The sequence below is a fragment of the Lampris incognitus genome, chromosome 18 (assembly GCF_029633865.1).
Source record: "Lampris incognitus isolate fLamInc1 chromosome 18, fLamInc1.hap2, whole genome shotgun sequence".
In the NCBI taxonomy this organism is placed as follows: Eukaryota; Metazoa; Chordata; class Actinopteri; order Lampriformes; family Lampridae; genus Lampris; species Lampris incognitus.
Genome location: NC_079228.1, coordinates 24,097,665 through 24,110,992, shown reverse-complemented (window position 1 = coordinate 24,110,992; position 13,328 = coordinate 24,097,665). Strand labels below are relative to the sequence as shown.

At 44.4% G+C, this 13,328-nt stretch overlaps 1 protein-coding gene and 1 long non-coding RNA gene across 3 annotated transcripts in view; one reads left to right on the top strand and one right to left on the bottom strand.

The window, feature by feature from the left end:
- The window catches only part of LOC130128289 (uncharacterized), a 166,051-nt gene that overhangs the window by 1,170 nt on the left and 151,553 nt on the right, over positions 1-13,328 (bottom strand). The window lies entirely within an intron of this gene.
- samd12 (sterile alpha motif domain containing 12) overlaps positions 1-13,328 on the top strand; it is a 169,282-nt gene that overhangs the window by 56,260 nt on the left and 99,694 nt on the right. For both annotated transcript variants that reach the window (XM_056297924.1, XM_056297923.1), the window contains exon 4: positions 5,933-6,073. In XM_056297924.1, coding sequence (XP_056153899.1) covers positions 5,933-6,073 — 141 coding nt within the window. The remainder of the gene's footprint in view (positions 1-5,932; positions 6,074-13,328) is intronic.

Here is a 13,328-nt window from a genome sequence, read left to right as displayed (position 1 = left end):
TTTAAATCCAATCAATATTGTGTAACCGAAGAGGCTGGAGCGCCTAAAGTTATTTTCTCAGTCAATTGGCCAAAGATAAGTGGATGGGGAGGAGTGCGTGAAAGGGGCTTTGTTCCCATCATAGACACAAGGCCGTAGAGAGGAGATGAAATGATTACACACACGTTCGGAAATAGATAGATGCCTGGTTTAACTTCTCCACTACCGACTCATGAGAGAGGAGACTACAGTGTGTGAATATTTATATGCGCGTGAACGCTAAAATCATATGTGTGTGTGTGTGTGTGAGTGAGTCAAGAGTTAATGAATTTTCTGGGCATCCGGGTAGCGTAGCGGTCTATTCCATTGCCTACCAAGACGGGAATCTCCGCTTTAAATCTCCACTTCGAATACCTCTGATACCTCTGGCTTGGTCGGGCGTCCCTACCTCTGGTTGGTCGGGGCACCTGTTCAGGGGGGAGGGGGAACTGGGGGAATAGCGTGATCCTCCCATGTGCTACGTCCCCCTGGTGAAACTCTTCACTGTCAGGTGAAAAGAAGTGGCTGGCGACTCCACGTGTATCGGGGGAGGCATGTGGTAGTCTGTAGCCCTCCCCGGATCGGCAGAGGGGGTGGAGCAGTGACCAGGATGGCTCGGAAGAGTGGGGTGGGTACAGTTGGGGAGAAAAGGGTGAAAAATCACAAAAAAAAAAAAAAAAGTTGATGAATTTTCTGACATGCATTTTCAAAAAAAAAGTGTTTCTCTTTTTTGCCGTGGTCTATATGTGTTGACCAGCCAAATAAAGTGAGACCGTGGTTTTGCACAGTGCTGTGACCCAGAAACATCCATCCGTCCATTATTCAAACCACTTATTCTGCTCTCAGGGTCATGGGGATGCTGGAGCCTATCCCAGCAATCATTGGGCCGCAGGCAGGGAGACACCCTGGACAGGCTGCCAGGCCATCACAGTGTGACCCAGTACAGTGGGCCATAACCCACCACCTGGTCCAGGTCCAGCACTCTGTGGACATTATTTTGTTTGTGCTGCTGTAGAGCTCAGTGCTGTCATTTTCCCAACTACCCACCACTCTCCTCCAACATTTCCCTACCTTTTGCAACTCTCCGATTCCTCTCTCTATCCTTACTTATCAGACATCCATCCCTCCATCCTCTTATGTTGCATCTCCCCCCTCCCCCTTTCCGTTCTTATCTCCTTCCCTCTTTCCTCCACTGTCTTCTTCCTGCTCTCCTCATGGCCATGCTACACTGCTCAGTGTATTAATTGTGGTTTTAAAAAATTCCCAGTAGAGGTTTGGTGGGGTTGTTGAAGCCAATGACTCAGAACTGCAGCGGGGCGAGGAGGTGAAAGCTTGGAGCCCTAACAGAGGCGTTCCACCCCACCGATAGCCGTCCGCCTGCCGACTGGAGAAGAGGCAGGTTGGCATCGAACAGCCAAAAAAAACTGGCAGTTTGTTCAGAGTCATGAACAAAACTTTCGTCTTCCTGGGCTTTCACGGGACTCCACATGCCCACACCAAGACAGTCTTTCCTTTTCTGTACTGTTGGTTGCTGCTGGGCAAGATTTTATCAATATTGCTGAAATTTCACCATATTCAGTGTGCTTGAAAACTTGCACCATATATTTGCATTATGCTTTTCAATGAATAAGTACCAAAAAGAATTCTAGCTATAAATTACAGCTGTAATATTTTCACTGACTGTTAGCATCCCCGCAACCCTGAGTAGGATAAGCGGTTTGGATAATGGATGGATGGATGGATGGATGGATGGATATATATATATATATATATATATATATATATATATATATATATATATATATAGCGTTTTTTTCCAAAACCGTCAATGGTGTTGAGTGCTCGACTAATGAGGAGCGGGATATCAACACGTGTTGATACGTATATAATCCAGTAAGTCAAGTAAATTATTTATGAGACAGTACAAACCTGTTTCATGCCATAAGCAATCATCAGCAAAGTTATTATAAACACACACACACACACACACACACGCAATATGGACAAAAGTATTGGGACACCTCGCCATTACACCTACCAAGATTTTGGAGTCTGTCTGTTGGACTTTTTGCCCATTCATCCAGAAGAGCATTTGTGAGGTCAGGCACTGATGTTGGATGAGAAGATCTGGCTCGCAATCTCCATTCTAGTTCATCCCAAAGGTGTTCCATGGAGTTGAGGTCAGGGCTCTGTGCGGGCCAGTCAAGTTCTTCTACACCAAACTCACCCAACCATGTCTTAATGGCCCTTGCTTTGTGCACTGGGGCACAGTCATGCTGAAACAGAAAAGGGTCCTCCCCAAACTGTTCCCACCAAGTTAGAAGCATAGAATTGTCCAGAATGTCTTGGTATGCTGAAGCATTAAGATTTCCCTTCACTTAAACTAAGGGGCCTAGCCCAACCCCTGAAGAACAACCCAAAACCATTATCCCTCCTCCACCGAACTTTATAGTTGACACAATGCAGTCAGGCAGGTAATGTTCTCTTGGCATCTGCCAAACCCAGACTCGTCCATCAGACTGCCAGACAGACAAGCGTGATTCATCACTCCACAGAACACGTTCCCACTGCTCCAGAGTCCAGTGGCAGCTTGCTTTACACCACTCCATCCGATGCTTGACATTGTGCTTGGTGATGTAAGGCTTGCATGCAGCTGCTCGGCCATGGAAACCCATTCCATGAAGCTCCCGGCGCACAGTTTTTGTGCTGATGTTAATGCCAGAGGAAGTTTGGAACTCTGCAGTTATTGAGTCAACAAAGTGTTGGCAACTTTTAGGCACTATGCGCCTCAGCACTCGTTGACCCCGCTGTGTGACTTTACGTGGTCTGCCATTTCGTGGCTGAGTTGCTGTTGTTCTTAAACGCTTCCACTTTTCAATAATCACTTACAGTTGACCGTGGAATATCTAGCAGGGAAGACATTTCACAAACTGACTTGTTGCAAAGGTGGCATCCTATGACAGTACCACACTTGACTGCACAGCTCTTCAGAAGGACCCATTCTTTCCCAAATGTTTGTAAATGCAGACCGCATGGCTAGCTGATGGATTTCATACACCTGCGACAATGGGTCTGAATAAAACACCTGAATTCAATGATTAAGAGGTGTGTCCCAATACTTTTGTACACACACACACACATATATATACACACCTTCTTGTTAGACATTCGTTACACAATTACTGCCACATACTACATGACATGCTGAAATGAAATATGACATGTACTTGAAAATGCTGTCTACATAAATTTGTAAATGGCCTTTTGAACAAGGCCAAACTTTGTTGCCTTTTGTTTTATTTTGTGCTACTTAATTAAGCTTAATTAGGCTTTCAATTAAGCTTCGAGACTCCTGTCTATTTCCAAATTAGAAAATGGTGTTGTGCCTCTGGAATGTGTGTGTGACTGAGTAAGAGAGGGCGACAAGAGGGAAAACACACACACACACAGCAACACAGATATTGAACAGTGGGGAAATCGAACCTCTGTCGCCATGCCAGTCTATCTTTGGTTACATGATGAGCTGCCACGGTTGGTCAATATTATAGACTCATAATAGCATGTTTTATGTGCATATCCATTTTCTTAGTTTCTCTCTTCTCTTTCCCTCTAAAGTTTCCCCTCACTTTGTCCCTCTTTTTCACCGGCTCACTTTCTCTTTTCATCTCAATTATGTCCATTGTCCCATCCTTACATTTAATATTCTTTCTCTGTCTGTCTGGCTGCCGAGCCTTTGTGGCGACAGTTAGCTCCCCAGTGTTTTTGTAGTGGGTGCTTTCAAAGCTTTGTCGTTTCTCAATGTCTTAACTACGGCTGGCACTTTACCCCATCACTCCTTAGTAATGACTGAAGTGCTTTTTTTTTTTTTCGCTAAGCGGGAAAAAATTGGTCTGCACTCAATGTGACTTTGTTTTGTTTCTCAACCCGCTGCCTTTTGTGCCGTGGTAGCAGAATGGTGGCACGGGGCCTGGCAACCCCCTAAGAGTTTGACAAAACAATGACGACAACAACAAAAGCTAATCAATAGGTGTGAAATTACAAGAACATTGCTCTTTGTTGTGGTGCTTTTAAAGAAACAATGAATACAGTCAAGTATCCCAATTTAGACGTCAACACTGAATTCTGATTTCCCGGTGGCGTTTTTGTCACGGTGGATGATGTCGCTCTGTGCCAAATGAGTCCAGGCGAGTCGCAACCCAACCTCTGCAAGGAAGGTGTAGACGGCAGAGACGAAAATTAAAAGGAAGGCAGAGGACGTCCGGGTAGCTTAGCGGTCTATTCCATTGCCTGCCAACATGGGGATTGCCTGTTTGAATCCCCGTGTTACCTCTGGCTTGGTTGGGCGTCCTACAGAAACAATCGTCTGTGTCTATGGATGGGAAGCCGGGTATGAGTGTGTGACCTGGTAGTGGTACTAGCGCCTCCTCTGGTCGGCCGGGGCACCTGTTAAGGGGGGAGGGGGAACTGGGGGGAATAACATGATCCTCCCATGTGCTACATCCCCCTGGCAAAATTCCTCACTGTCAGGTGAAAAGAAGCGGCTGGTGACTCCACATGTAGGAGGCATGTGGTAGTCTGCAGCCCTCCCCGGACCGGCAGAGGGGGTGGAGCAGTGTCCGGGATGGCTTGGAAGAGTAGGGTTATTGGCCAGATACAACTGGGGAGAAAAAGGGGAAAATATAAAAAAAGAAAAAACCTCATCCTCTAGATCAGTGGTTCTCAAAGTGGGGTCTGTGGACCCCTGGGGGTCCGCGACCTGTAGCCAGGGGGTCTGCGAAATAATTTGCTGCAAATTATAAAATTGTGCTGTACCCTTAAAAAGTGCATATCTACAGATGGGTACCATTTGTGCCAATAAAATTAGCGTATTGTGTCCATTATTCCCACCCATGTTGGCTTTGGGCCAATAGAAACTCTGATATGATGGTGACACATCACGTCAGTGTAAGAGTACAAATCTGTTGTAAACATGCTTAATCGGTGTTAAAATTATAGGGGGGGGGTCCTTGGAAAATGTTCTCCCCTGTAAGGGGTCCCTGGCCCCAAAAACTGTGCGAACCCCTGCTCTCGATACGGCCTCGCTCTCAGAGACATAAAAGCAGAAAAGGTGACGGTTTCATAAGCTGATCAGGAGTGATCCCGGACCTGGCTGTCAGCCAAGCAGACACTACGCCTCCCCATGCAGGCATTAAGGCAAAGGAGCAAGGGGGAGCTTCACGCGGGTCAGATCCCATGCTCGGTAATTGCAACAAAATATCTGCTGATCTGCTCAACATCCCCCACATGTTACAAAGGAACTCCTAACATGCGTAATTAATTAGACTGTAATCAACTCGCCTTTTATCTGCCGCCTAAATCCCACGCATAGAAATTTATTGGAAGATTAAATTAGGGATTTAAGGGATTCAAGAATTGGAAATTCAGGAAGAGTCACTCAGGGACTTTCTCTTACCGGATATTTGTGTCAGATGTGCGCTGATGAAAAAGAATCTCAAATCTGTTTGATGAAAAACATCTTTAAACATTGAGGGGGACTGGACTGAAAAGCACCAGTAAGAAAATGTATGAGACTTACTCAATAAGGGCAAACACATTTCCTTATATGTACACATCAGGAGAAGTTCCGGGCCTGGCAAGCTTCAAATATTGAGGTATTGTCCTAGACATGTAGTATAAAGCATGATTTATTGGGAAGTTATTGTGGTTTTTTTGCTCTTTTATGGTGTGTGTGTGTGTGCGTCTGTGTGTGTTAGAGAGGGAGAGAGTGTGTGTGTACATTCAGACACTCTTCTCCCATTGACACAAATGTTTTTTCTCCATATCGGTCTTCTATCTGGCTACTCTCCTCTCCCCGCTCCTACTTTTCACCTCTCTCTCTCTCTCTCTTTCTCTCTCTCACTCTCTCGCTCTCTAGGGCGAGCTCTGATGAGACTGACGGACAGGAAACTGGAGCGAATGGGCATTATGCAGGAAGCTCAGAGGCAGCACATCTTGCAGCAAGTCCTACAGCTTCGTGTCCGAGAGGAAGTCAGGACCCTTCAGCTTCTCACACAAGGTAGACTTTTTGGCGGAATCCCATTAAGATTTATAATGAAGCGGTGCACACGTCACCATAACATTGTTAATTTAATACGGGATAGAGGTTGTTCACACAAGCCTCTAGCCTCATGATGCAGTCCATACACCGTGACATACTACATCCAGCCACCCTCTCAGTGACAGCAACTTCTGTTAGGGTTGTTGCGATCTCACATTTTTATAAGCAGTCAGGCCATCTGGTGCGCAAAAGGCCCATGCCAGCTGTTGTCATAGACGTGGAGTGTTTTAAGATTTAATGGCCTCACTTAAATACCGAGGATGTTAGACCTTGACCTGCCTTGATATGCTTGTAGCTCTTGCAAGGCATCTAGCTAGTGTTGACATTTTTTGCTAAAATGGGGGTCAGCAATTCTTGCACTCACATCAAGTCACATTTACATTTTAAATCAGAGGCAGCTAACATTCTGATACGGAGCAATTGAGTGCGTAACTAGGAAGCGTGTTACAAAAAAAAAACTGGGAGTATAAGCTTCAAGAAAAAAATTAAAATCCTTCACAACCTCAGTAAAAGGCAACCAGGAGTCAGAAGGACACGGTGCATTGACCACCGAAAGGTAATTTCAAGAGAAGTATGAGAAAAAGAAACTGAACAATAGCTAAGGGGGGAGGCAGCAAGGAGTTTTTGTGAGCAATTAGTTTAAGTAGGGCAAAAGGGATATGGTTCGGTGGGGAGAGGGTGATGTGAGCTACTTGTTGAAAAAAGGAGTTCTCAGTCAGCAACAGAAGACACAAAGTGACTTTGCTCAGCTCTCTGTAACGGGAAGGTCAATCTACCATAGAGGAATAAGGACAGAGAACAGTCGAGATTGCCTGGAGCTATTGATCGGCATATAGAGCTGGATTAGGGCTGCACAATATATCGTTTCAGAATCGACGTTGCATTATATACAGACGGGTGACAAATTAAAGGAAAAACCTGAACGCTTGACCCCTACAATGAGGGGGTCCGGGGGCTCTGTTATGCTGTGGGGGGGTATTTTCCTGCCAAGGGTAGGGTCCATTTATCTCCTTAGAGAGAAGGGTCGCTGCAAATCAATACAAAGTTATTCTGAGTGGTCATCTTTATCCTACGATGAGACATTTCTATCCTGATGGGAGTGGTCTCTTCCAGGATGACAACGTCCCCATCCACAGGGCACAAGGGGTCACTGAATGGTTTGATGAGGATGAAAATGATGTAAATCATGTGCTATGGCTTTCACATTCACCAGATCTCAACCCAACTGAACACCTATGGGAGATTTTGGACCGACGTGTTAGAAAGTGTTCTCCACCACCATCATCAAAACACCAAATGAGGGAATATCTCTTGGAAGAATGGTGTCCATCCCTCCAGTAGAGTTCAGAGACTTGTAGAATCTATGACAAGGAGCACTGAAGCTGTTCTGCAGGCTCGTGGTGGACCAACACCTCACTAAGACACTTTAGGTGATTTTTCCCCCCTTTAATTAGTCACCAATCTGTATATGTGCAATCGTCACATTGCAAAGGATGCTACATAAGGCAAATTAGGCCCATCAGTCATGTTAGAGTAGAACTCTTACTGCGTGGTAGAAAAACAAAATCTAGCAAGGTCTGCTTTTTTATGACTACTCCTGAAGAAAAAATATTCTGGCGCATCTGACAACTAATATATAATTTAGCTTGATTTAATGACTTCTTTGACAACACGCCTTATTTCCCTCTCTAAAATCACCCCAATCGTTGCTAGAGTGATACATTCTTTAGAAATTGAGCTTAGAAAGTTAAAAGCTGCATATATCAGGTGACATTATACAAGTTGCATTGCAAAAAAAAACAAAAATATATCTCAGTGTTAATTTTTTTTGTCCTTCCAATATCGTTAAGCCCTCGGCTGGATTATGGGCTGGAGGTGCGGTATGGGGCTGCAACCCCACGTCAGCTGCATTACCAACAAACTGCTCCAAACAGCAGTCTATGAAAACCCGTTGGATCGTCACAGTTTTCGACTTGCACTGTGATTGAGTTGTAATGTGTGGTTCTGGGGGCTAACGTATTTCACTATAACTCTGAGAAATCCAGTAGACGACAGAATATCTATAGAGAGAGCAAACGCCAATAGACATGCCCTGAAGAAGTCTGTGAGTTGAACCGCGTAGGCGCTAAGCCCATTTATTAAGACTTTTTGATTTTTTTTCAAAGGAGCATGCCTTGGTATTTTTTGGTCATGACTTATTGATCACAAAGCAAAGTACAAATCTAACCTCTCTCTCTTATTTTTGGTCCCGGACTACAGAGTATATTCCAAGTAATTGTATCAACATGAATAACGTAACAATATACTGCAGGTTGGGCGGCATGGTGGCGCAGTGGTTAGCATGGTTGCCTCACAGCAAGAAGGTCCTAGGTTCGAACCCCGTGGTTGTCCAACCTTGGGGTCATCCCAGGTCGTCCTCTGTATGAAGTTTGCATGTTCTCCCCGTGTCTGCATGGGTTTCCTCTGGATGCTCCGGTTTCCTCCCACTGTCCAAAGACATGTAGGTCAGGTGAATCGGCCATACTGAGTTGTCCCTAGGTGTGGATGTGTCAGCCCTGTGATGGACTGGCTGCCTGTCCAGGGTGCCTCCCCGCCTGCCGACAATGACTGCTGGGATAGGCTCCAGCATCCCGCAACCCGAATTCGGCTAAGCAGCTTGGATAATGGATGATGGATATACTGCAGGTGCGGTTTCATATCAAATCAACGGCAAGTAAAAATGTAGAAGTGCAAGGTCTCTTACCTGACAGCGTTTAAAAGTCCAATTTTCAAATAAATTCAATTACATTTTTTCCCTCACATCCCACATTAAAATTGTTTGGCAATAGAATCAAACCTTCTCATTTTGCAATAAAAATAAATTGAACCAACACCATAAATTAAACTAAAATTTGGGGATCTACTCACATGAAACAAACTATACCCACATTATGAGCTGACATTATCACCACTATTGAATTTTATATTCGAATAGACCATTAAATACATACAATATAGCAGCCCCCAGTTGTCCACCATAGCGATAGGCAGCCTATGTAACACATGAAGTTAATTTCGAAGAGATACTCTGGCATTTGTACCCAAGTCATTGAAAAGTTTGTCAGCACCCAGACAAACATCTCCATAACACTGTACAGTAGCTTCTGCTGTGGTTTCCCGACAATTCATTTGGGACCATCTCCCCACACACTGTGTCCTCCATGGCACATCTCAGAATAACAACCAATCACCAATCTTTCCACTCCCCCCTCCCGCTTTCCCATCCTCCTCCTCACCTAGCAGCTGCTCCTGTCTTCTCTCCGACAACCCTAGCAGTGAAAATACTCCCATCACCGCTACTGTACACCAGCAGCAGTCCACGTCACTATCACCTCACTCAGCAGCTAAGTCTCAGTCTGCATCACTTCCAAACAGGGGTCTGCCAGAGGGGCCAAAGAAGAAAAACAAATTCAAGACATTTTTTGTCACTTAAGTGATTGGAGTGCCATTAAGCAAGTTCCTGTCCCTCGTTGCTGATTCAGTCGCCCAGCAGTGGTGAGAGGAGACTGGAAAGTGAAAGAGAGAGAGAGAGAGTTTTTTCCCTGAGCGATGATAGTTTGCGAACAGTTACTATCACATCAACCCTTTCTCTCTTCTCCCACTCCCCAGCTGTCACACTTTTCCCCTCCGATTTCTTCTCTACTCTCCTCTTCCCCTCAATCCGCTCTTCTTCTCACCGCTTCTCCATTCTTCTCCATCCCTCCTCACCTCGCCTCGCCTCTCCTCTCCTCAGTAGGGATGTAATGGGAGGCGACAGCCCACCAAACTCGGCAGAGACAGGCCTGTACAGCTGCAACAGGAAGCAGCGTGTTAGCGGAGCCTGTCGGGGCCTCGGGGGGAGGATGGACACGGGGGACAGGGTGATCGAGGTGGGGAGGAAGGGGGGGGTGTAATGGAAAGAAAAGGCGACAGAAGGAAATGGGGAGAGAGTAGATTGACAGAGTGAGGCAGCGATGCCGAGTTGGTGAAAGAGAAACTGCTGCTACCAGTGGTTACGCTATAATTAGTCATGATCACTGGGACAGACGGGGTTGTATAAATTATATGATAGTCTGTTTTTAATCCATCATATTTGTTTTCATGTTTATCATTATCATATTTTGGGTTGGATTTGTGTATGTTTGGATTAAAATGATTTTTGCTGATGCCACATTGGTACTGGCTCTAGATATGGAGCTGGTCCCCCGGGTGCCAGAGAAATGGCAAGTATCTTGTTATAATATGATATAATACATTTGCATAAATTTCACTATGTGGTATTCACTACTCTCCAGTGTATCCACACTAAAGGCTAATTGAAAGGAGGAAAAGTCAGAGTTTTCTCACAAAGCCAACGAAGGCAACTCCTTATATTGATTCTGTCAAATAAAATACAGATGGCATTTTGGAATTATCCGTCTACGCTTTCAAAATGTGGTAAATGACTGAAAATGTGCAACCCTTAGTGCTAAACAGACAGAGGAGAATATAAGGGGTGTTACTGGGTTGTCTTTGACCCAGACACAATAAGGTTGTGTTTGGTTCAACTAGCAGGTTGTCCCACTGTGAGAAGAAAATCAGGATGTCTGGGAAAGGATAGAAAGTGGAGGAGAGAAAAATAAAATGTTTTTTATGGGTATTTCAAGCCTACATAGATGTCACTTCTGGAGACACTAGAGAAAGAGAAGAAGGTGAGAGATTGAAAAAAAGTGTTTCCATTCTTAGAGTACTCAGGATCTCATTCTCAAGAGAGACCTGGTCAGGACAACAGCAGCAATACGACACAAAGTTCCAGACAGACAGGACATTCAATACAGAGACAAAATAGAACACAAATCATAAAAGTGATAAATGCAAAAGTGCCAAAGTGGTAGTCAGATTTTAAATACTATTTTCAAGAGCAAACCGCCACAGACGCTCTCCCCAGATTTCGTAAAAGTAGTTTAAAATCCCTCAGGGGAATCATGCTGCACAGTTTCAGTTCCTGCTTTAGCATGTTCCAGGTTGAGGGGGCAGAGTAGGAGAAAGCCTTCTTACCAAATTATGTACGGACTGAGGGGATGGAGAGAGTGATGAAGCCCTTGGAGCATAGGCTATGGCAGCACTTATAAGTGAATAAATAATTGGGCAGCAGTCCAAGGATGGATTTAGAAATCAAGTGATACTAGTGCAAAGTTCTGCACATGGATAATGATGACCAGTTAACTAAACAATAGAGTACAATGTTGTATGAGGGGTCTACAACCGGTTATGCATCTCAGAGCTCCGTGATAGACAGTGTCCAACAGATGAAGAGAGCGAGTTGAGGCATTTGTGTACGAAACATAGGCCAGGAGAGGCAAGAAAGGAGCAGCAACAAGCAGGTCCTTAGCATTAAAAGAAAAAACAGGATTTGCCCATAAAAAAGAAGCCCAATTGCAATTTCTGTAAAATATGAGCAATATGAAATTTAAAAGAAAGACTTTGATTAATTGCGTTGCCTAAATATTTGTAGGTGGTCACAATCTCAATAGGGGTACCTTGTGCAGACATGGTGCAGGGAAGAACAGCTGGCACCATCTTATTTTTAGAAAAGAACATGGCCTTGGTTTTGTCTGTAATTTAACACTAGTCTGAGGTGGAACAGGTGCGACTGAATCGTGTCAAATGACTGGAGATGTTCAAATGTCAGGGCAACAGTGCCTGCACAACAATATACAGTAGTATCATCGGCATAAAGCTGTACAGATGCATTAATATTTTGACCCACATCATTTACATAAATAGTGAAAAGGGTGGGTCCTAAAACTGAACCTTGGGGCACACACTAGAAGTAAAGTAGGAGTTAAGAACAGTGTGGGATGATGAGCGAGAGAGGTGAGATAAAAGAGAGAGCGAGAAAGGAAGACAGGTGAAAATGGATAGTGAGGAGAGTTAGGCAGTGAGAAGATGGAGAAGAGAGAGCAGGGAGTGAGAGAAAACAGGGAGGTGAGAAAAGGATCTTTGTTTCTTTTATACTCCATCACCCAAGAGAGAGAAAATTAGGTTTTACAGGGACAAGACTAACCAGTGCGCTGGTGGTTCTGGCTAGTGGCTATAGCATGTGAAAAGTAATGTACGTAGAAGGGCAGAGGAGAGGGATAGAAAGAGAGAGAGGAAGAGAGTGAGGAATGAATCTTGTTTAATTCAGGTGCATATAGATGCTTGGCAATATTGATAATGTTATTCATGCAAATTCAGAGAGAGTGTATGAGAGAGAGGTGCATTATACACAGAAAAGTTCATTGTAGGAAAAGTGCACGTGTATGAATATGAGGGGGGGCACATTACGGCTGGGCTGGGCAATACTGACAAAATCAAATATCACAATATTTTTGCCTGAATTCCTCGATATCAATAATGTTATACTTTAGGGATGACAGTTGGTGCTTTCATAATGAAAAATTTGAGAAATTATGATTTGTAATGGTGATATGTTCACTGCTTATTTCACTCAGCTAAAACAGTCTGAGGTTCAGAAATGTGTATCACTTTAATGCATTCTTTAAGACCACAAAAGGACAATGTTGAAGTTATATCACAATATTATGATCATTATCAGATATCTTGTCCCACAACACAATATCAATATTACATATATCAATGATATTGTACATCTCTAGGGTGCACCATAGAAAGGGAGGGAGAGAGAGACAGAGAGAGAGAGACAGAGAGAGGAGGCAAGAGAAAGCATAAGCCAGGGACAGAGACAGAAAGAGAGAGAGACACACACACAATAGAGAAAAGAGGAGTGAAAGCAGGACGGAGATGGAGAAAGAGGTGTTGTAATTACTCCAGTGTACCCTGACAGAATTAGCCAGACGGACAGTGATTAACCTTTAAGGCTTGCTGGGCCATGGGAGGAAAATAATTAGATTTTCTCTCTCTGTATGCCACGGGGATGAGTGGAAAGAGAGGCTCATCCCTTATCACTTACAGTCAACAGAGACAAAGAGCTATGCACTCCAAATAGACAGTGATACCCAAACAACAACACCCTCCAAGTGTCGAGGACATCTGGCTCACTGGAGTGGATTGGCTGACACTACAGGCACTTTTCAACACGGCGCGCGGCACTTAGCCAAAGGATGGCATCACGCTGAAGCCTATTGAATAAACATACTGTACGTGGCCCCTGCGGAGATTAAACCCCCACTAGGATCTCCTTTTCATAGCC